Raw genomic sequence first — 22,661 nt, 5'->3', positions numbered from 1 at the left:
ATATATATAATTGTATGTAATGTAACACCTGAAATGTCCAATATAATATGATAATTTAACAGACAAGTGCGAGTAAACAATTGTTTTCTAGTTACAGGGATTAAACAAGATGACAAGGTTTGATATTAATATTTCAAACTGTTTCTAATCAAAGATTGTGTCATTTATTGCACAACCATTACGGAGTCTGGCACGGTTAATAAAATTGTCAATGTTTTTCTGTCATTGGTGATTTCAAGCATCAGTATTTTGTAAAACCCTTTCAAACGAAAGATTATTATAAAAACAATTTTTTTGCTGTTATTGATTGCCAGATGTGTCTAAATAATAAAAAAATAAATACACATATAAGACCAATTCTGAGTTTATTTGATGTAAACATAAGTAGTTTTGTGAACAACAGATGCTCTCATGAACAGTTGAAATTACAAAATAAGTTTGTATTTTCACCTGTCAATGACAACATCTGTAGTTTTCGAAACTAGTCATGTTTAAGTTCATGTCAAGGCGAAACAATTGTCTCAAAATGTATTTTTATATGTTTTTTAACAATAAAATACAATTTAGTAGACTAAAAAAATCAGTGTTTGATTTCAACATTTAATATTTAAATTAAAATGGAGTTCTACAAACAAAACGCCAAATCTATAAATAGTCTTGTTTACATTAAATAAACTCAAAAGTAATTTTATCCAAATGTTTTATTTTTATATTTAAATCATCGTTTTATTCCAAAGTTAATGTCATATCAATAAATTAAATAAAAGGGTTTATGTTTCTAATATATTTTACAACACTGGCAAAATATTTATTATTTTAAATATGAGATTTAAAAAAAAACTTTGACTGTATACTAAACCTTTATAAAACGGAAACAATTTGACAGCCAATTTTCCACCATAGACAAAATGTGGAGAATGCCACGGACAAAATCAATCACTTTGATTTCCTCTGTGATGATCAATTGGTCACATAGACAATCTTATCAATCGTTCCGGGGCACTTAGAAAATAAGTTTTAAAAAAAAGCATATTTTTCAGCAGTCTCGGAGAACTGAGTCTGTAGGTACGAGGTTGAGTCGGAGCAGCATCGAATGGCGTATATAATATAACAATAAGCTCGAATGCTACGGATATCTCATATAATACTTAGATATAAAAGTCACCAGTTCTTGGTAAGTAGGCTATATAGAATGTCGGAAATGCTGAGCAAAACTGTGTGTGGTCTATTTATAATTTATCAGTTCCTGAAACAAAGAAAAAAATGAGAAATTAAATTGAATTCAGGGTGAAAACCATAATCAAAAACGATCTAAATAAAAAAAAATTACTGGGCTCAAGTAACACATCAAAGTTCAAGTAGCCCCGTTCTACGGTTGTCCGAATCCCAACATTATCTGGAAATATTAGAGAAATAATTACTACGCCCCAAACGTGGGGCCACAGGTTTCCTAACCTGGAATTTTATGGTTCAGCAGTGGGGTCGGTACGCTAGGAGAGGTTAATAACGCTGTATCCTTACGTGAAAGTACTCCTGCAGGGTGGCAGCCGTCTCCTCATCAGGCAAGTCGGCGCTCTCGGCATCCTCCTCCGAGTCTCCCGCTCCCCACCAGCGGACGTTGGCTCCGTCGCGCTGCAAGAGAGACATTAATTGCTAAGCCGAACCTTTATTCTTGGTAAACAATGTGTTTGTAAACATAAAACTAGAACTGAACACTGAATGTGGTTGGTACTTAATTATGAGTGATTAAGTACTTTTGTCTCTATTACTGGCAATACTTTTTGCAGTACAATTGCGGCCGTATTAATTCATAAAGGTGTTGATCGATATGAATTTCTTCATCAGCGAGTGTTTTTGCCTAGAATTTTCACTCATGAATTACATGAAATTATAGTAACGTAGGCGTCTGGCCACGCCGTCAGGTTGACAACACCGAAATATACGAATTCGCCACGGAGATTCCCGAACGGATTCAACAAAAGCGGCCAACCGAAACGCGAAGACCGAGATTCGCCTTGCATCGCTTGGTTTCTGACGGACGTATATATAGCTTCATCATTTAATTCAAAGTTTCATAATTAATTAGATAAAATTATAATAGTTAATATCAATAGTAATTAAAGTGTAAGAATTTATACCAATAAAGGATCTGTAAGTAAGCATTTTTTAAATATCCTATTCTGGCTTCCCGTTTCAACACACCCCCCCCGGACATTCATAGGTGATCCAAAGTAACTTTAAACATAAAGAGTAAATACACTCACGAGTAGGCATAGGCTATGAAACTTAAAAAGTTGAAGCCTAAGTAGGGTCATGATAAGCGGCGTTGCATAAGCCGTAACTAGATTTCGGAGTCACTTGGACGTAAGGTAATTTAAAAAAAAAAAATTTTCACTCTCTACTGTTAAATAAAAAAAAGAGAATGCCTGAGGACGATCAACGAAGACGTGAGAGCAGCCGTATCAAATATTTTCGCACAAATTTTTATCACCTGTACTCAGTTAAATAGGCTCACAATTTGCATTAACCTTTTAAACGCGTTAACTTTGTTCCTAAGAGACGCTCGTGCGCGGCTGTATTTTGCCGTTTTTTAAATTATTACTTTTATCATGTATTTAGTTATGAAACGATTTATTTTCCTAAACAAAAACGTTCAATGGGATTCATTGTGCCTTTTTGGTACTCTATAATACACGTGTGTCACATTATTCTTGAAATATATCGTAATATAAACAAATTAGATCGTAACATAAATAAATCAAAGCACGCATTGTGTGTCACTCTTACCCACTGGCGATGCGTAGCGTCAAGAGTGAGACAGATATAGGGCATGATTATGGCGCGGACTAATTACCGACCGCAAGAAAAATCAGGGATCCGTTGTTTTATTTATCCTTGTGATGTTACAAATTATTAGTCAGATATTTCAACAGATGTCATAAGGCCGAGGATTGACGTATTATTTTATCCAAAGTTCCACACCATGAAAAAATCCCTCCAAGTTGAACTGAGGTTTGAAACTTGGAGCAAAGTGAAAACACAAAAGCTTATGTCAGCCGCGTATGGGGCATGTCTTGTAAAAACACATACGGTTATGCGAGCCGCGTGGATCCGGTTAAACATCATATGTTATATATGTTTTCAGATTATATTAATGTGAATAATAAACCAATTTTAAATAAACTTTGTATTTTTCATTGCTGTACCTCCGAAAATTCTTGATTTGGTAAGAGTACCTTGAATAGAAAAAGTTTGCGGGACACTGGCCCAGGTGACGTTGTCTATGACAGAGGGACTAACAGACAGTCTTGGAGGGGGATAAGTTAGGATGGAGCCAGGAAGAAGATGGGGAGTGTTGCGTTACCTCCATGTTGGCCCCTATGCGGACCTCGGTGGAGGAGATGAGATCCTTGTCGCTGTAGAGGCGCAGGTAGCCCACGTCCTCGCAGGCCAGCAGCGCGATGTGGCAGCCGGCCCCGCGCGCCTCCGCCGGGCTCTCGAACACCAGCTGCTCCCTCTCGCTCTGCCCAATCAACACACACAATGCTCAGCGATGCAACAATACCACAAATAAGGAGAGTGAGATGATCTTTAGAAAAATTCAATTCAATTTCAATTTCAATTTATTTATTTATAGATAACATACACATTACAAACTTAAATTAAAATCGTATACATTAACAAAAATAGAAAGTAAGAAAGGTGTAGAAGAATCCAACTTCGGAAAACTCCTTCAGACACATGGAATATATCAATATCCAATGAGATATTGTTCAACATAGCGGTAGCTCTTCCTACAGGCATAACCATCGGCAGGTTGGTCCTGTGTAGGAAGGACATATTGCAAGACAGGACCCAAAAATTTTAAGATGGAGAACATAAGAGGCATTGGAAGACCTCATAAGAGATGATCCGACGACATAGTTGCTGTAGGGGGTAGAAATAGGCTGCAAGCGGCAATCGACCGGAGGTAATGGAAAGAGGGGGAAGAGGCTGCTTCGGTCCAGCAGTGGAGGTCAGAGGGCTCATGAAGAAGAATAAGAAGAAGATCCGGTGTCTGGCCGGATGGTAAAATAAGCCAGATAGGATGGATATCGGATCTTCTAACCCTTATCCGCACCCCAATGGTGCATAGGGCACTGCATCGTATAGAAGCACTGTTATCTCGATCGTTAAATACACAAGGAAAGGTGATCAGCCTTCCGCTTCAGGTACCAATCCAGGGTCATATTAACACACTATCTGCGGGCGGATTCGCGCTCATAATAGAGATAAACATCTCTGAAAAGAAGTGATAACATTTAACCATACTGTATACATGGATATGAGATCAAAAGATGCCGCAAAAATCATGCGTAAAAATAACTTACACGCAATTTACGATGAGTCGAGTGAAAAGGCAAAATTACTCTTCCCCCCAACACCACCAGTCCAGTGAAACGGTCAAATTACACTTCACGCAGATAGTGTGTTAATAAATATTAGACTGAAAAATCATAAATATTTATTATATTTATGATTTTTCAGTCTACCTCCAGCATGGTGGCCTAGCGGGCTGACCACTACACTATGGAAGCGGACATGGAATAGTTACCGGATACCCGTTACATCTCTAGTCGATAGTGAGGAATCGTGCTGAACTCACCCCGTAGGGATCCTCTTCATCTTCCTGCTCCTCGTCATCAGTCTCATGTTCCTCCCCCTCCCCCTCCCCCTCTCCCTCTCCATCGCCATCCCCCACCACCTCGCCTTCTTCCCGACTGCCTTCCAGTTCGGCTCTCTCCTCCAGCACCTGGAAAACAGATTTTAAAAAAATCAATTTGCTATTCAATTTCAATTTATTCAATATATTATTAGATTAAAACCAATATTTTTAGCTTTTCCACTTTATTTTTATTTGACCAGCGACCGGGTTTCGTCGTGACCGACATCATCAGACTGGTCAGATCAGTGGATCCTGGCTCCGGTATATACGAGATTGGACAACGATGACAATGTTTTTGTCGAAAATGGTTCGGGAAAAGTACCAATAAAATTCATTCATCATTCAAGCCCTTATCCGCACCCCAATGGTGCATAGGGTACTGCATCATATAAATGCAGTGTTATCTTGATCGTTAACACACGAGGGAAAGGTGATCAGCCCTCCGCTTCCGGTACCAGTCCGAGGTAATATCGAATAAATATTAGAGTGAAAAAATCACTCAAATTTATTTGACCACCCCTGGGAATCGAACCCGGGACCTCCGGTTTGGTAGCCGAGCGTGCTGATCATTACGCTACGGAGGCGGAATGAATATAATAAATACTAATAAATAATTACACCCAATGGGTTGAGCTCTTGGCTTATTATTATTATACTTCAGAGCTAAATACATGTTTGTTTTAATACGCAAATACTGAACAGTAGCCTATAATTTAGCAAAGAACAATGGCCTCGTATTTGTGCGCTTCATAAATCTATTGTTCAGCTACCAAGGCCAAATGATAAATATTAGCATCAAAACTGCATTCTTCTATCAAATCGTATTTATTATCGTAGTAAACTACGGAGGCGGACCAATAAAAAGGGTTGACCATTACTGAGGGTTGTGACCCCCGTGGAAGCAATGACCCCTGACCAGTTATCTCTTGACTGCGCTGTAACTTGATTGGTCCATCGCGTGGGGTGTTCCCCAAACAGAGCAGAGTGTCTACTTACCCTGAGGATCTCGTCGAGGCGTTTCTTGAAGTTGGCGGCGTGGTCGGGGCTGGAGAAGCGCACGGCCAGCTTCTCCAGCTCGCCGCGCGGGCAGTCCTCGGTGTAGTTGAGGCCGGCCCACATGAAGGCGCGCTCGCTCTTGGACATGCGGTGCAGCTGCAGGTCCCGCGTGATCCGCTGGTTCAGCACCACCTTGTGCACCTGGACAAGAGGACCTTCACCATGAACTACTCTCCGAGATGGGATCGCAATATTTAAATACAAGTAATCAAACTTCCAGGAGACTGCGGAAACCTGGCTTTGAGCTTACCCAAATCCTGCATCGTTTCAAGATCTGCAAGACTGACAGCTGTACGTGTAATAGCAAAGGTTTGTGGCCTCCATAATGCTCCACATAGGTAGCGGATATGGTTATATATGATTAAATTTTTCATCCTTTAAATCTGAAGTTAAATAGAGGTCCGTTATATCGAGGTTTTACTGTATTTATCTTTAAATTGCGGTATTTCTGGCATTGTAACCCACAAAGTTTGTGTCAGGTTGTGGTCCCGTGGTTAGTTTCGCGGACTCTTGAGTCAGAGCGTCTCAGTTCGAACCCACTCTACCACAATTTGATACCTATTTCTAATAATGAGCCGCTCAGGCTCACAGAAATAGTATGAAATTGAAATATGTGTAAATAATAAAAACACAAATATTTCTCTTATTTAAAAAAAAAAGCATCAACAGGTGAGAGACACCTCAAGATGTCTCTTACCTGTTGAAGCTTTGCCCCTTTGCAGCATTCAAAGGCAACTGCTGGAGGCGCGATGCAGAAGCCTGGGTGAGGACCTATCCGGCATCGGATCTGTGATAATTCATAAGGAACTGTCACAAGAGGTGGTATCATCCATGATAAAAATAGTGAAAACATCGGTGCTACCATAAACCGAGCTAGGACACAAAATGTCGAACCCCCTTCTAGTGGGACTGAAGGTCTGTTGATACAGTCCGCCTTCTCCTGAGGAGTGCAACGTGGTTTCCTCCCAGCAATGAGCACATACTGACAAGTTCCTGATTGGCCCACACTAGATTATCCCTCCTGTTCCCAACACAGATTAAAATAAAACGTATTTCTTTCAGCCAGAAGAAACAAAAATCCACTTAATGATCTATAAACCTTGTACATAATATGCAAGGTGAAAAATAAATGCGATTCCCAACTAAAAAATAATCAAACTGACTCACCTGACTCTGTCTCATGAGCAAGCGGTAAGTTCTTCTCTCCGGATGGTAGAGTAACCGGAAATACCCGGTTCCCCGCTCCTTCCACTCCGTGTTTGTGAATCTAAACAGCTTTGACATCTGCTCAAACTCCACTTTCTAAGTAAAAAAAAAAAAATACTTAGTTTTCAGATACTTACCAGAGCTAACATTACAAAAATGTTATATTTCACCTTTTAACTATGGTTGAAAGCAACATTTAGGAACATTTTTCCTGTTTTTAAATCACGAATCTGACACACGTGTAACGGATTAATTGTATATTTTTGTTTGAATTGCGACTTAGTCTGTTAAGAGACCATTCCAGATACTCCATATCTTCATGTGACAGATTTGTTAATAAAAAATACCTATTCTCGGATATAATGAGCAAATTCAGTCGGTCCCGCCTCTTTATAACCAAGTTCGACTGTATTTCTGTCGCTGCAAATGAATAACTTTATGATTAAAATGTATTTAAAATCACTATAAATATTTTATTATAACTTAATTATAATGTTTACCGGTTTCGAAGCTAACCGCTTCTTTATCAAGACTGATTGATACTTATTAACATATTATTATGAACAGTATTAATCAGTCTTGATAAAGAAGCGGTTAGCTTGGAAACCGGTAGACATTATAATTAAGTTATAATAAAATATTTACAGTGATTTTAAAACAATGTTACATTTTAATTATAAAATGGAAAATAACAAAGTTAGTGCTTCAAACATAAATTACATGAGTAACTTTATTTTATAATAATTTCATGTAATACATAATTGCATTACGGAGGAATACAAAAATTCTAAACTCGTATCTTTGATATTTATTATCGATATTCTCATAAATAGAGTTGAATTTTAGTAAATATCACCGGGAAGGAAAAGTTGATGAAGCAATTCATTAGGTGATGTGTCAATTTTGATGGAATGGCATTTATGTATTAATTTTAAATCAAACACAGATTTTTTGAGTCTACTAAGTTGTATTTTATTAACAAAAACACATATTGTGACAGTTGTTTCGCCTTGTTAGGGCATTATCAAATAAAATTAATACATAAATTAAAATGGAGTTCTACAAATTAAACGCCAAATCAATAAATAAATTAATGGCATTTAGTTACCTCGTCCTCCTCTCCGGTGACCACCTTGATCTCGTCAGGCAGCGGGATGACGGGCTCGTACTGCGGGTCGTACTCCGAGTCGGCCTCGTGGCCGTCCTCGGCGCTGTCGTTGTGGCTGTTGGGGCCGGCGGCGGGCGGCCGCGCCCCGCCAAACAGCGGCGTGCCCGCGCCCGCCCAGTTGAACGACTTCTCCTTGGCGCTGGCGCTCTCCTCCACTGGAATTGGGTACCACATATTAACGGACATGCCTAAATTATAACACAACTAACTCTTCTTCCTTGCTCCATCCTAACTGTTAGGGTCAGCTCCATTCGTCCTCAGGTCCTTCTATCTGAGCTTAACTCGAAGGTGCACAGTTTACACCCGCGCTGTGTCGGCCGGTGTAAACTGTGCCCCTTCGAGTATATACAGTGAAACCCCTATCTATCGTTCTTCGAATAATCGTTTTTCCGGATGTGTTTATTTCTTCTATCCCGACTTAATTTCATACTAAACTAAATCGCATTGATCGATCTTTCATTCAACGGCAACGTATGGGATAGAAACTATCGAAAGCTTGTGTAACCGATACCAGAAGCCGAAAATATACTATTGACTTACAAAAATAAAACATTTAAATAACATAAGTATTTTCTAAAATTCTATTCAGGTTTGTATTTTTTTTTTTAAATAAATACATTTGCATCTGAAACATGTATTCTTATTAGAATTTTAGCCTACGAATGGTTACGCAGATTGGGAGGACGGTATCTTTACTCGGTCGTATCTATTTGCGTATTGACTTCTTAATCCCGCATTCATTGTTTCCCGCATTCATAGTTTATTTTAATAGGTCCCTTTAAAAACGATAGATAGAGGTTTCACTGTATATTAATAACTCGACACTGGCTATAACACCCAAGAAAGCCATTAAAAGAAGAAGGTCCTTCTATTATAAACAATGTCACCTAGGCCATGCTTTCGAATCATGTTATCTTTCTGTAGCATCCATGAATTTTTTGGTCTTCCTCTAGATGTCTTTCGAGGAATATCCCCATGAGTAGGTGTTATACATCATCCAGCATTCGGAGCCACAGAGGAGTGCGGATCAGACAATTGTTTGGTAGACTAAAAAATAAAATTATATTTTCTTGAATGTTTTTCGCAGATACTTTGTGGCACATTTTATAAACTTTATAAAATTAAACAACTATGTGTGTGGAAGTTTTTGGTAAGGGAATGTAATTAATTATAAGTATTTTAATGTTTTAGAATTGAATAAACCCTGATGATGACAAGGTTCTTGTCGAAACCGGTAGGTTAAAGTGTACTAATAATACAAAAGTGGTTAAAACAAAGTTGTTTTATTTTATAGAGTTAATAAAATTATAGTTCAACAGGTTAATGCCAAATGAATAAACCATTACAGTAAATATGTAATTGTTTATTGAATTGAGATTAACCTTGTGGAATGACGTGACAACGTAAATATAAAAATAAAACACTTGTATAAGACCACGTTTGAGTTTATTAATGTAAAAAAATATCTGTAGTTTTCAAAACTAGCTGTGTTTACAAAACTAGAAATTGGTCTTATAAAAGTATTTTTATAATGAGTAAAAATGTATTAGTTTTAAATCAAACACGATTTTTTGAGTCTACTAAGCTGTATTTTATTAACAAAAACACATAAAAATTTATATTGTGACAATTGTTTCGCTTTGTAAGGGCATTATCAAACGAATGCCAATATAATTTTTTTATGTGTCTTTGTTAATAAAATACAGCTTAGTAGACTCAAAAAATCGTGTTTGATTTAAAATTAATACATAAATTAAAATGGAGTTCTACAAATTAAATGCCAATCAATAAATAGGTAAAAATGTATTTTACCTTTAGGTGTGCCAAACGCCGCCCCGTCCACACTCTTGGCCGCCAGCGCCGAGAAGCTCAGGTCCTTCCCCTTGTCCCCGTTGGCGGCCAGCGCCGAGAAGCTGAGCTCTTTCCCCTTGTCCACGATGCCGCCCAGCACCGGCGGCTCGCTCTTGCTCACCCCGTCTGCGGGCAGGGACGCGCCGAATATGGACGCGTTGGTGCCCTGCCCGAACAGCGGCTTGTTCGCGTCGCCCGCGCCGAAGGCCTTGCCCCCGAAGATACCGCCACCCGCGGGCGCAGGGGACGAGAACAGAGATTGCTGGTTTTTGACGGCGTTGCCGAAGAGCGTCGTGGCTTGGGCAGGCACCGGATTGGGGGCTTTGAATATAGACTCGGTCTGTTCTTTCGCTCCGAAGATGCCGCCGTCGGTGTTCGCTTTGAAGGTGAACGCGTTATCTTTATTATTTTCCTTGGCCGGGCTGTTGCCGAATATCCCGGTGCCTGTATTTGCGGCGAAGACGTTGCTAGAGAACAGCGGCTGTCCGCTAAACATGCTCGGGGCAGGCTGTTCGGTAGCGGGGGTGAATTTGGGCACGGCGATAATGGGGGTTTTTTTGTCGGCGTCCGATGGTTTCCCGCTGAAGATGCTGGCGGACTCTCCCTTCCCGCTGAAAATACTGGATCCTCCGAACACAGATGTCGGGGTGGAGAAGACTGAGGTCGGGGTCACAGTGGTCACAGCGGGAACTAATGCTGGCTGTTGTCCAAAGATGAAAGCGTTTGGAGCCGGCTTTTCTTCTACCTTTTTGGGTACATCGTCCCTTGGGGCATTTTCCGCTTCGACCGCAATCTTCTTATCGTCCAAACTCGGCGTTTTGAAGACATAATCGTCGGCATTGCATCCGGCACATCCCTTGCAGGGTGGCTTTTGTTTGTAGGCGTAAAAGTTTTGCGGTAACATGTACTTCTTGGCCAGTTCTTTTTCTTCTTCGGTGACGGACGTCTCGGCCACGAAGACCACCTCATCGTCCGACTGCGGCTTGGCAACGGAGGTGTTGGTGGATATGTTGACGGAGGTGTTGGCGGAGGCGCTGGTCAGTTGGGACTTGGCTGCATCCACGGCCGCCATGAATTTCTTGGCGATGTCCGGCGTCTTGAAGCGCACGCAGAACTGGGTGGGAGTGATCTCGCCGGAGCTGAAGTCGTTGGCGCTGAAGAGCCAGGTCTTGTCGTCCTTGCTGATGTACTTGATGTCGGGAAGAAGGGCGTGGTTGAGGCAGATTTTGTGGATCGGCTCCCGGCGCATCAGCACTCTAAAAATATTCATAAATCATGAGTCAGAATGAAAAGCCACAGTTCCACCAACATGTTGCGGTTTATTGCAATACCAACGCTATTTTCACCAATTGATACTTTTGAACAAGCAATTTTTGCAGATGGTGCATGTGTGGTATGGCGCCAGTGCACGCGTCTTTCAACTTGTTTGCAGCACATAAGATAAACTATTCAACGGAGCTCACCAGCAACTTTATATTGGAATTTATTGCAAATTCTTTGATAAATGGCTTTTTTATAAATATTTTGTGAAATATTACAGATACTAGTTTTTTTTTTAATATTAGGTTAGTTAATTTAGAAATGGTCAACATTTAAATTATGTAAACTCTGAAATAACTAATTAAATACCCATTTCATTAATTGATTTGGCAGTCACTTTATGGTAAAATCTATCCATTTTTAATTAATGTTTTACTTTGTAAATATCAGTATTTCCTAAAATCTACTGTGACACGTGTTTCGATGCATTCCGCATCATTTTCAAACACCGTATTTCAAACACCATTTTCAAATACCATCGAAACACGTGTCACAGTAGATTTTAAGAAATAGTGGTAATTACATTAATTAAAAATAAATAATTATCAACTAATATTTTTAGATATATTTATGTGAAAATGTGGTGAAATAGGCACACGGTCTACTGGAATAATTTTGCACAATTTTTTCTGTTAAACAATGGAATGTCCAAAGCGTGCGGTCCAAGAATGGTTAAGCAGTAAATCGGAGGCGGAATTGTGCTCACCTGATCTTGGACGTTTCGGGATGCTTCAGGATCTTGATGTCTCCGACTCCGCACTCCTTCCACTCTCCGGAGGCAAACCGGTACAGCTTGGCCAGATCCTTGTACATGACCTCCTCTTCTTCTTCTCCCGTCTTCACTTCAATCTGGAACCAAGGACGGTCCAATAGAGCTTATTATGGCTAACTAACTAGTAGCTATATTTAGTGTTATAGCTTTTCAACACTAAAATACAACAATACAAATATGTATCAGTGTTTGATTTAACATTTAATACATAAATGAAAGCTTTTCTTTTATTTTATTACATATTATAGCATATCACGCACTCCTTTCAACAACATCAATTTTCAGTTATGCATGCTTTCGGAATGCCCAGAAAATGTACTATATCCCAGCAAGAGGCATATTTTTATCGAGGTTTTACTGTATTGACATCTCAACATAGATTAAGGTATCGCTCACTCCTTTCAACAACGTCATACCATATATCAAAAATCGCCAATTTTCAGTTGTGCACGTTTTCGGAATGCCCAGAAAATGTACTATATCCCAGCAAAAGCGGCATATTTTTAACTTAATATTTACCCGCTACAGGGCGGAAAGTGTTGTTTTTGCATTTTTAAGAAAAGGTATTGTTTAATTATTTTTTTAAATATACTAAATATTTTTCTAATGGAGAAAAAACCTCCAGATTTAACCTAAAAAGATCTGTTGCACAGTAAAAAGTTCAATAAGTGGCTTTATATTTATTTTTAATACATTTTATTTTATCTTTTACTTTAAAAACAATCTCCTGAAAAATCAAGTTTTTTGATTTATGACGTTGTTGAAAGGAGTGAGCGATATGTAATAGAATAAAACAAAAGACATCAGTATCATGCACAGCATGGAAATGTGAGAAACTGATCATCAGCAAACTGGCTGACAAAACTGGAGCCAAGACTTTAATCCCATAAGACACACGCCATATGGGTGAAGAAGAAGCCGCACGCAGAGTAAAGTGAAATAAGTATTCAAATCTTTCATTCTCACCTTCTTCTTCTTCCTTTTAATGGCTTTTCACCCATCTTGGGCGTTATAGCCAGTGTTGAGTTATTTTTTATTTTCACTTATAACATTTGACTTTCAAGTGTTAGTATTCCTGTTAGTGGGGTTAGTTATATTCGTAATGTTAGTTTGTTTAGTGAGTTATCATACACCTTTACAAATTTATACAATTCATTTTAAGATATTTACAAATTATTTTATATACAAGTTTGTTAGGGGAGGTTTATAAGGTTAAGATGCTATTGGGAAATGGAATGTTTATGTTCAAGTTCATTCTCACCTTGTCCGGCAGGGGAATGATGGGCGTGAAAGTGATGTGCTCTCCGTCGTCTTCCTGCGCGTACTCGTTGTCGCTGTCGTGGGACTTGTCCGCCGACTGGTCCTTGTCCTTCTCGGCCGGCTTGGCCTTCAGGTTGAATTCAAACGTCGTCTTCTGCGGGAACCCAAACACGGAGGGCTTGCTGGCGAGGTCCGCAAACGACACCGTCTTGGGCGGTTCTTTGGCCTCTTCTTTGGGTGTCGCCGGAATACCGAAAGAGAAGGTCGTCTGCGGCTTGGATGCTGGAATCCCGAACGTGGGCCCTGGTGCGGTGGCAGCCACGCCGTTTGTGGCCGGAATGCCGAAGGAGAAGGCCTGCGTCGGGGCTGCGACGGGTTTGGTCTCTTTCTTGGGCATGCTCGGGTCTTTGGGGGAGTCGCAGGCGACGCAGTAGTCTGTCCCCGCGTTGTTGATGTAGCAGGACTTGCAGTCCCAGGAGCCCGCCTTGGGCTTGAACTTGTCGCCCCAGCCGGACACCGTGGACGGTATGACGGGCTCTGGTTTCTCGGCTCTTCTATGCTCCGCCGCCATCTTATAGGCCGTGCCAGATGCCGTCTTGAACTTCTGGTAGACGTCTATCGCCGGGAAGGTTATCCTGACTAGGACTGCTTCGGGCATGGTCAGGATGAGAGTGTTGGGTTGCAGCATCAGCTCGTCGTACTTGAACTCTTCAGTCAGGGGGATGTCGCAGAGTACGGAGCCGCCGTTTTGTTGGGCGACAGTCAGTTTGGCACCGCTCGTGTCATTTTTTACGGAGAATATTTTGATATTGCAGGGACCCTTGTCTTTGTAGATCATGGAGCTCTTGTCAGTCATAGATACCTTGGCGACGGCTTCGTAGTAGATGTTTTCGTTGACAGGTTTGGGCGCCTCAGCCGGTTTGGCAGTCGGGAATGTATCTGCATTTGTAGTACTCTTGTTGAAAGTAAATCCGGCGAAAGGATTAGATTTGACGGGTTCGGGAGCCGCTTCCTTAGAAGTCACATCGGGTTCGGGAGCGGTTTTAAAGGTAGGAGTGCCGAAGAACTTGAGACCTCCGACTGATATTTCCGAAGAAGGCTTAGTTTCCGTCGACGGCTCTTTGTTTTCTTTCTCGACCGGGGCTTTGGCTGTGTCATTTTTGGAAGGGTCTTTGAGTGGAGTATTATCGGCGCTCTTGGAGGCCGTACTGCTGGCGATGGCTTCGCGGAACTTTTTGTAGAAGTCGTTTCCGCACTCGACGGTCTTGAAGCGGATGCAGAACTTCTCGTATTGCAGGGTCTCGTCGGCGAAGTCGTTGGCCCCCCAGATGTACGCCTTGTCCCGGTCTTTCATGGGGCTGATCTCTATGTCGGGGCTGATGAGGTGATTGGCGCAGATGGTGTGGACTTTTTCCCTTCTCATTAGGACGCGGACCTTGCCGGTGGAGGTGTTCTCCAGCAGCTTCATGCGGCCGAGTCCTCTCTCCTTCCACTCCTTGTCAATGAAGCGGAACAGCTTAGCGCGGGCGTCAAACAGTACTTCTTCGCCCTCCTCTCCGGTCATGACCTGCACTTCGTCGGGTAGATTGACGATCGGTTTAAAGTCCGGCATGGGATCGAAGCTATCTGTACTTCTTTCGGACAGAGTGCGGGATTTGTTGGAGGCGCTCTGATTGTGGGAATAATCGAAGGTTCCGGGTGAGTTCAGGAAACTGAAAGGTTTGGCAGTGTCCGTCCCGGCGGGTTTGGGAGAGTCGAATAAACTGAAAGGTTTTTCCGTGTTAGTCGTTTCCGTAGGTACGGAGAAGCCGCCAAACGGTTTGACCGGGGTGGAAGTGGTCGCGGGGATCTGAGGGGTCCTTTGGGGCAGAGGAATGTGGTAGTTGTGCACAGGCGCCTGCGCGGGGGCGTGCGCCGGGGAGCCGGGCGCCGCGGGGCCCAGGAGGGCGGAGGGGAGGGTGGCGGGGAGGGCAGAGGGGAGGGCGGAGGGCGCGGGGGCCGGCAGGGGCTGCACCGGCTGGGGGGCGGGCAGGGAGCGCTGGGCCAGCAGCTCCGAGTAGAGCGGCTGGTCCTGGAACAGGGCTCCGGGGAAGAGCTGCGGGACTCCCGGATACTGCCCGTACATGGGGTACAGGGCCCCCGGGGGATAGAGCGGGTAGGCCTGCGCGGGCAGCACCGGGGCGGGCTGCTGCCTCTGCAGGTAGGCTCCGGCCTCCTCCTCCAGCATGTACAGCTCGCTGTCGTCCAGGTGCGGGCGCTCCACGGGCGAGCTCTTGATTTTGCCGAGTTCCATCTTCAGTTCGGTTATCTCCTTCTTGAGATCCGCCACGTCGGCCGCGCTCTCGTCGCGGTACTCGTTTATCTTGGTCTTGACCTCGTCAACGGACAGTGTGAGGCTCCTAAACTGATCGATGGTATCTCCGAAGTTGTGACTCTTGATCTCCCCCAGGGCTCTCTTCATCTCTCGGACCTCTTCAACGAGAATCCTGTTGGACTCGACGAGGATCTTGGTCTGCTCCGCAAAAGAGGACATGTCGGAGTTCTTCCTCTGCAGCTGGCGGAGCCGGGCCTCCAGGCTCTCCGGGCTGGCCGGCGGGTCCGTCCTGCGGGTGGCGCGGCGGGAGCGCGCCGAGCGGGGGGTCGCGGCCAGAGAGGAGTTCCTCACGCCGACACTATTTCCGACCCACGACATATCGTCGCTGGAAGAATGATCATTCTCCATGTTCAGCTTGTCTGCCGGCTCCATTCGCGAAAGAGACGAATTGATGCTTTGTATATTGTCGGCCATCTCCAAATAGAGGGGGTGGTCCTGATTGGCCCTCGCGGCTTTCAGCCTGTCCGTAGTGAGGAACACGTACTCTTTGGCTTTGACTAGGCACAGAGACCTTTTGATTTTCTGTTCTGGATCGGAGCGCTCCCTCTCCGCCGTGATCTCATCGGAGAGCCGCTTGTAAATTTTGTACAATTCGTAGCTGGCGTACGGAGACTTGATCGTTTCCAGAATCTCAATGGCTTTGTCGTCGTCCTTGTCATTGATGCACTGAGTGGCGAGGTATAGCTTGCCTTCTTCGATGAGCGTCTCCAGCTTGTCCTGCGGCAGCTCTCCGTGGGTATAGTCGAACAGTCGCTTCTCCGGAGGTCGGATGGATATGTTGTTCCGGATGCGTTCCAACAAAGGCACAGCGGCCGAGTAGCAGAGGTTGGCCCGAGCTTCTAGGAACCTCCGCGTGACGTTGTCGGCGCACTCCTCAGCTCTATGAGAGAACGCTCGCGCTACTTGGACGAGGAGTTCGGGATCGAGTCCGTGGCTGCCGACGCACCGCACCGTCTCTATGCCCCTCGTGAGGGTGAGACGGACGTCGCTCAGCTCTCCGGAGCCACTCCTGACGCGAAAAGCCGCCTCCCACCACTTGGTCTGGGCGGCGGTGCACAGCTGCGGGGTCAGGACCACGGGCAGGGCGCGGGGCCGGTCGCTGTCCCAGTACCCTGACTTGTACTCCCCCTCCGCGTTCTTGGCGGCCGTCAGGACGGCGCAGTAAAGGAAGGTGTCCAGATCGAGTCTGTTGAGAGTTTCGGCCCCGCAGTTGGCCAGATTGTTCACCGAGACCCTCAGCTCGTCCGCTCCGACGCAGCCGACGTCCGACAGGCGCTCGGCGTTGACCCCCAACCAGGTCTGGTGATGCAGGGAGCACGGTTTCAGCTGGGCGGCCACGCGGTCTATCTGTCTGATATCTTGCGGGCGCGGAAGAGAGAGGACCACTTCGGCCAGATTGGAATTGGTCAGCAGAAAGGAGGCGGACATTTTTTCGAGTTGTTCTTTAGCGGTGAACACTTTGCGATAGAGCTTGTCTCTCCAGTGGGCGCCCGCGCAGTACTGGGAGATCTTCTCCAGGAAGGTGGCGGACTTGTCCTTGGAGCAGGCGAGCAGCGTGTGCGCGGCCTGCGAGCGGCGCTGCGCGGCGGCGAGGTACCAGGCGGGCAGCAGGCGCTCCTGGCTGCCGGGCTGCGCGGAGGGGTTGGCACGGGGCGCGCGCTGCGGCTGCGGCGGCTGCAGCGCTAGCAGCAGCAGCGGTGAGGCGGCGCGCACGGCCTCGCGCCACTCACCCGTCTCGCGCCCCGACTTCTTTAGCAGGAGCGTGGCCATGTGCAGGCAGAATTGCGCGCCGAAGTGGGACAGGGTCTCGGCGCCTAGCGTGCGCGTCGGGGCCACGCCGAGCACCTCCTCGGCCGCCTTGAAGAGCGTCCGGTCCAGTTTCCAGATGGCGGTGGCGGCGTCAACGGTCCGCCTGCCTTCGGCCAGTGAAATCTCGGCCAAGCGTTCCAGGGCCGTCAGATTGAGCAGCCAGAACTCCCACCCTCTATCCGCGTCCGGCACCTGGTTGAGGATGTCGGCGACGGCCTCGAACCAGACGCCGGAGTCGGCGAAGCGGTCGGTGGAGAAGGTGGTCTGGAAGGCGTAGTTGAAGGCGTCCCGGGAGGAGGTCTGGCGGAAGTGGTGCAACAGGCGCGCGTGGGGCGCGGGGTCGTGCGCGCGCGCGTGGGTCTCGGCGCGCAGCAGCGCGAGCGTGGCGGGCGCGCCGGCGCCCTGCGCGGCCAGCAGGCGCGCGCGCAGCGTGTACAGGGCGGGGTGCTCGGGGAAGGCGGCCGCGGCGCGCTCCACCCAGTAGCGCGCGCTGCCCGGCTCCAGGGGGAAGCTCTCCGACCCGAGGAGTTCGCATACTGACAACAATACAAAATAGTTACAACCGGTAGTCGACCAAAATCGCATGTGATGAACATTTTGTGAGGTTTTAAGTGTGTGAATAGTGCTATGGTAGTGACGGGTAGTATTGTTTGCATGCTGTGTTAGTGATTGTCCTGACGAAGAGACGGGTACGTCTCGAAACCGGTAGACATAAACATTTCAGTGAGTTATATACTAATATTTTTATGGCGGGCATATTCGCAGTCAGGTACATATATTGCAGTGGCGTGCACAGACAATTAATTAGGGTAGACAGTAGAGGTAGGTAGTAAGGTAAGCTGGTACTACTTAGTAAGGTAGGTACTGGATGCGTTTTTATGTCACGCGGGTAAGTTAGGATAGGCACTGCTTTCCTGCCTATAAGGAAGGCACACCCCCGATATATTACTAATGGTATTCATACATGTGTTACCCTGGACTGGTACCTGAAGCGGAGGGCTGATCACCTTTCCTTCACGTGTTTAACTAAATAACTAACTAACCATCACGCCGTTTCCCCGCAGGGGGAGGTAGGCAGAGAGAATAGAACGCCACACCACTCTGTCTTTGCAAACATTCTTCACCTCTTCCACGTTCATGCATCTCCCCATCACTTTCAAGTATTTGGCATACCTGATCGTGCCATGTTCACGTGTTTACGATCAGGATAACACTGCGTTTATATGATGCAGTGCCCTATGCACCATTGGGGTGCGGATAAGGGTTTGAATGGATGAATTCATACAAATATCCTTACATTTTCATTTTATTGTGTTAACACATTTCATACGGGTGTTTTTCATGCCTGCAGTCCGCTGGTGACAGGACTTGATAATTGTGCATATAGTGTAGACCTTAACAAAGAGATAGGTACATAAAAGTCATAAAAAAAACATTAAATATTTCATTATTTTCTGACTTTAAAATGAACCCGGCGGATAAGGTAAAAATACCCTTTCCATTTTTAAGCATCGATCTACCTAACGGGTAGAAATACCTTCCCCGTCCTAAGTGTATTAAGATCCGGTTTGTCTATTGGCAATTCCATGTTTCGCTTCCGTACATCAGTGTTGGCATTAGCGCTCCGTTGTGAACTGCGTGTTTGGCTTACAATGACATGTATTTATTTGTAATTAACTTTTATTGCAAGAGAAAAAAGCCTGTTGCATGTTAATTTTTTTTTTTTCTTATTTAATAATAAAATAATAAAACCCTTACCGCACCCCAATGGTGCATAGGGCACTGCTTCATATAAATGCAGTGTTATCTCGATCGTTTACACATGAAGGAAAGGTGATCAGCCTTCCACTTCAGGTACCAAGTCCAGTGTAATATTGAATAAATATTAGAGTGAAAAAATCACTTATATTTATTAAACCCCCCTGGGAATCGAACCCGGGACCTCCAGAACGGTAGCCGAGCATGCTGACCATTACACTACGGAGGCGGAGCCAAAATTAAATTTAATTAAATTGTTGGAGTGACTTTGCCTAGATTAAAAGATTTTTCGCGATCCAAACCATGTATACATATATTTTGTAAATTAAAAGCATTGTTAACTTTGTGGTATGGTAATATAACACTCTCCTTATCATTCATCGTTCACTTTGTGTAATACAACTTTAAAAAAAAAACACTATTTCGTGACTGCCGAATTGGAATAATCATTCTTTCATCAGGTCAAATGTGGATTAAAATGAAATTGTTACGGTCTGACATTTATGCAAAAATTTAATTTTGAAAGAAAAAATATATTTTAATTTTGTTACGTATAAAAATCTTTTAACCACTCTCATTGGTTCCTCTCCTCCCCTTTTCCTTCCTGCATATTCCAGTTTATACAATACCCTTACCTTTTTACTCCCACCCTCACACACATACAGACACAAACACACACACTCCCACTCTTCTCTTTTAATGTTTCAATTGTATACAACATTTTGAGTGTGTCCAAATAATAATAATAATAATGTCAAATTATAAGCTTAATAATTAAAATGACGATGGTATTTTCTGGCGTTTCTCATGTCGCTCACTCCTTTCAAGAACGTCATAAATCAAAAAACTTGATTTTTCAGGAGAACGTTTTTAAGGTTTAAAAATATAATACATGTATTAAATAAATATCAAGCCACTTTTCGAACTTTTTACTGCGGAACAGAACTTTTTAGGTAAAACATAAAGGTTTTTTCTCCATTTGAAAAATATTTAGTATATTTCAAAAGATAATTCAAAAATATCTTTTCTTAAAAATGCAAAAACAACACTTTCTGCCCTGTAGCGGGTAAATATTAAGTTTAAAATATGCTTCTTTTGCTGGGATGTAGTACGTTTTCTGGGCATTCCGAAAACATACATAACTGAAAATTGTCGATTTTTGATTTATGACGTTCTTGAAAGGAGTGAGCGATGTGTGTGAATATAATCCAGGATTCGGATCTCACATACTAATATAAGAGTTTCTGCTTAGTAAAAAAGCCTTTTTACATCTCACCAATAGATGTCTCTAGTGAAGTTCTAGTGATTCAAGAACAAGGTTTCTAAATTGGTTCATATATATAGAACTTCCAAGAATTTGAGTAGTGTGGTTGTCAATAATGGGTAGAATTGGTGAATGTTACACGTGTGTAAAGCACACTTAAACCAGCCTATGACGGTCGTCAGCCCCGTAAATGCCCAGACTTCCATATTCTTCTTCATCTTTGATGAGATGTCAAAAAATAATATGTTTAAATTGTAATTATAACATAAATATGGAATTGTTTGATTGGCTTTATTATTAATAATGAACTATTTTTACAATTAAAATGTAACTTTGTTTTAAAATCACCATAAATATTTTATTATAACTTAATTATAATGTCTACCGGTTAGCTTCGAAACCGGTAGACTTTATAATAAAATATTTATAGTGATTTTAAAACAAAGATACATTTTAAGGAAAATCACAAAATTAGTGCTTCAAATATAAATTATAACTATTTTGTTAATGTAATGTAATGTTCGTCCGCCTCCATAGTGTAATGGTCAGCACGCTCGGCTACCATTCTGGAGGTCCCGGGTTCGATTCCCAGGGGGGGTCAAATAAATATAAGTGATTTTTTTCACTCTAATATTTATTCAATTTCACCCTGAACTGGTACCTGAAGCGGAAGGCCGATCACCTTTCCTTCATATGTTAACGATCAAGATAACACTGCGTTTATATGCAGTGCCCTATGCACCATTGGGGTGCGGATAAGGGTTTGAAGAATGAAGAATGTAATGTTTATTATTGTTAATGCAATTATTTTTATATTATATATTTTTAAAGTAAAGCTGTACAATTCCCGAATAAATAAATAAAAGAAGTTAAATTTAATTTATTTATTTTTCGTGTGTACATTACTCAAAACCATCATTTAAAGGGATTTGCAGAAATGGCAAGATATATATTACTTGCGTTAAAAAGCCAGACGATTTGAAAAGTGCATTCCGATACTTAAATCAAAATAGCGATAATCTGACACTTCAGGCACTAATACCGAGATAAAAATAAATGAAGATTATCTTTTCAAACAATGTCATGTGTGACAGTGCAAAATATTAACGAGATATTTACTATTGGAACATTGCAAGATAAGTGCGACTCGAGATAAGTGCCGAACAATGTAACACAATTGCGTCAATCAGATGCGAGTAGCGAAAAGAAACATCCTGAATTTATGGCGTTTCTTTGTTTACCTTTGAGTATTAAATTGTTCTGATTAGGATCCAAGCCCAACGAAGTCTTGTAGGCTTCCAGAGCGCGCTCGACCTGTCCTAATTTCTGATAAGCTTGTCCCAGGAGAGTATGCGCCGCCGGGTTGTTATCCTTCACGCTCAAGTACATGTCCACATACTTGACGCAGCATTCGTGATCCCCGACGTCGAAATACAGCCTGGCGAAGGAATAAGCCCTGAAATTCCTCTGCAAAACGAAAAATAGTCGTGTATCGATCTCGCAAAACCGGTGAAAAAATCATCTAGCGAAAAAATAATAATCTGTCTAACGTCACTCACGTCTTTCTCGCTCTTAACCTTCGACAAAGTCTTGGCAACGTGACGATCTACGTCCACCTTATTCCGAAACATCTTGGACGATATTTTATTGTATTTTCTTCATGAAAAGAATTGTATTTTTAACCGAAAATGCACATAACCTGCGGGTGGTAAAAATGTGTCGTTATAATCAAAGACAATAATCGAGAATTCTTGAAAATCCAGAGTCATAGAAAATACCCAAATTCCATAAACAGTTATTTTATTAGGTAAGTACTTACCTAGTAAATAATACTTCCCTACTTTGAAATTAATACATTTATTGCAATTTTTAAAAATAAGTATGTACAGACGTATGTGGTGTAACATATAAAATGAAACAGAATAATAGAAATAACAACAGGAAAACAATTTTTTTAACCATACAATAAATAATAGGTAAAAAATTTCATCACTATGGTAAGAATAATGGATTATTCAAATAATCAACCGTCTCGTACCAAGTAACAAAGTATTTTTTATGTATATTAGAATCTTGAAAGTAGGAAAATATAATATGTACTGTTTATCGACAAAGTAA

The 22,661-nt window shown here is 42.9% G+C and overlaps 1 protein-coding gene across 1 annotated transcript; it reads right to left on the bottom strand.

The window, feature by feature from the left end:
- On the bottom strand, positions 1-22,294 carry LOC148302552 (E3 SUMO-protein ligase RanBP2-like). The gene is made up of 12 exons (XM_088271423.1): positions 22,103-22,294; positions 21,785-22,010; positions 13,340-18,057; positions 12,013-12,155; positions 9,948-11,242; positions 8,076-8,290; positions 6,929-7,063; positions 5,702-5,902; positions 4,646-4,792; positions 3,365-3,523; positions 1,522-1,632; positions 1-1,246 (listed from the first exon to the last, which is right to left on the bottom strand). The coding sequence occupies exons 1-12, from the start codon at positions 22,172-22,174 to the stop codon at positions 1,226-1,228; spliced, it is 7,443 nt and encodes a 2,480-aa protein (XP_088127549.1). The 5' UTR covers positions 22,175-22,294; the 3' UTR covers positions 1-1,225.
- Positions 22,295-22,661: the final 367 nt, after the last annotated feature.

This window comes from Brachycentrus maculatus, unplaced genomic scaffold, assembly GCF_059751285.1.
Source record: "Brachycentrus maculatus isolate JH-2025_06_01 unplaced genomic scaffold, ASM5975128v1 h1tg000440l, whole genome shotgun sequence".
Classification (NCBI taxonomy): domain Eukaryota; kingdom Metazoa; phylum Arthropoda; class Insecta; order Trichoptera; family Brachycentridae; genus Brachycentrus; species Brachycentrus maculatus.
This window is presented reverse-complemented; position numbering and strand designations above follow the sequence as displayed.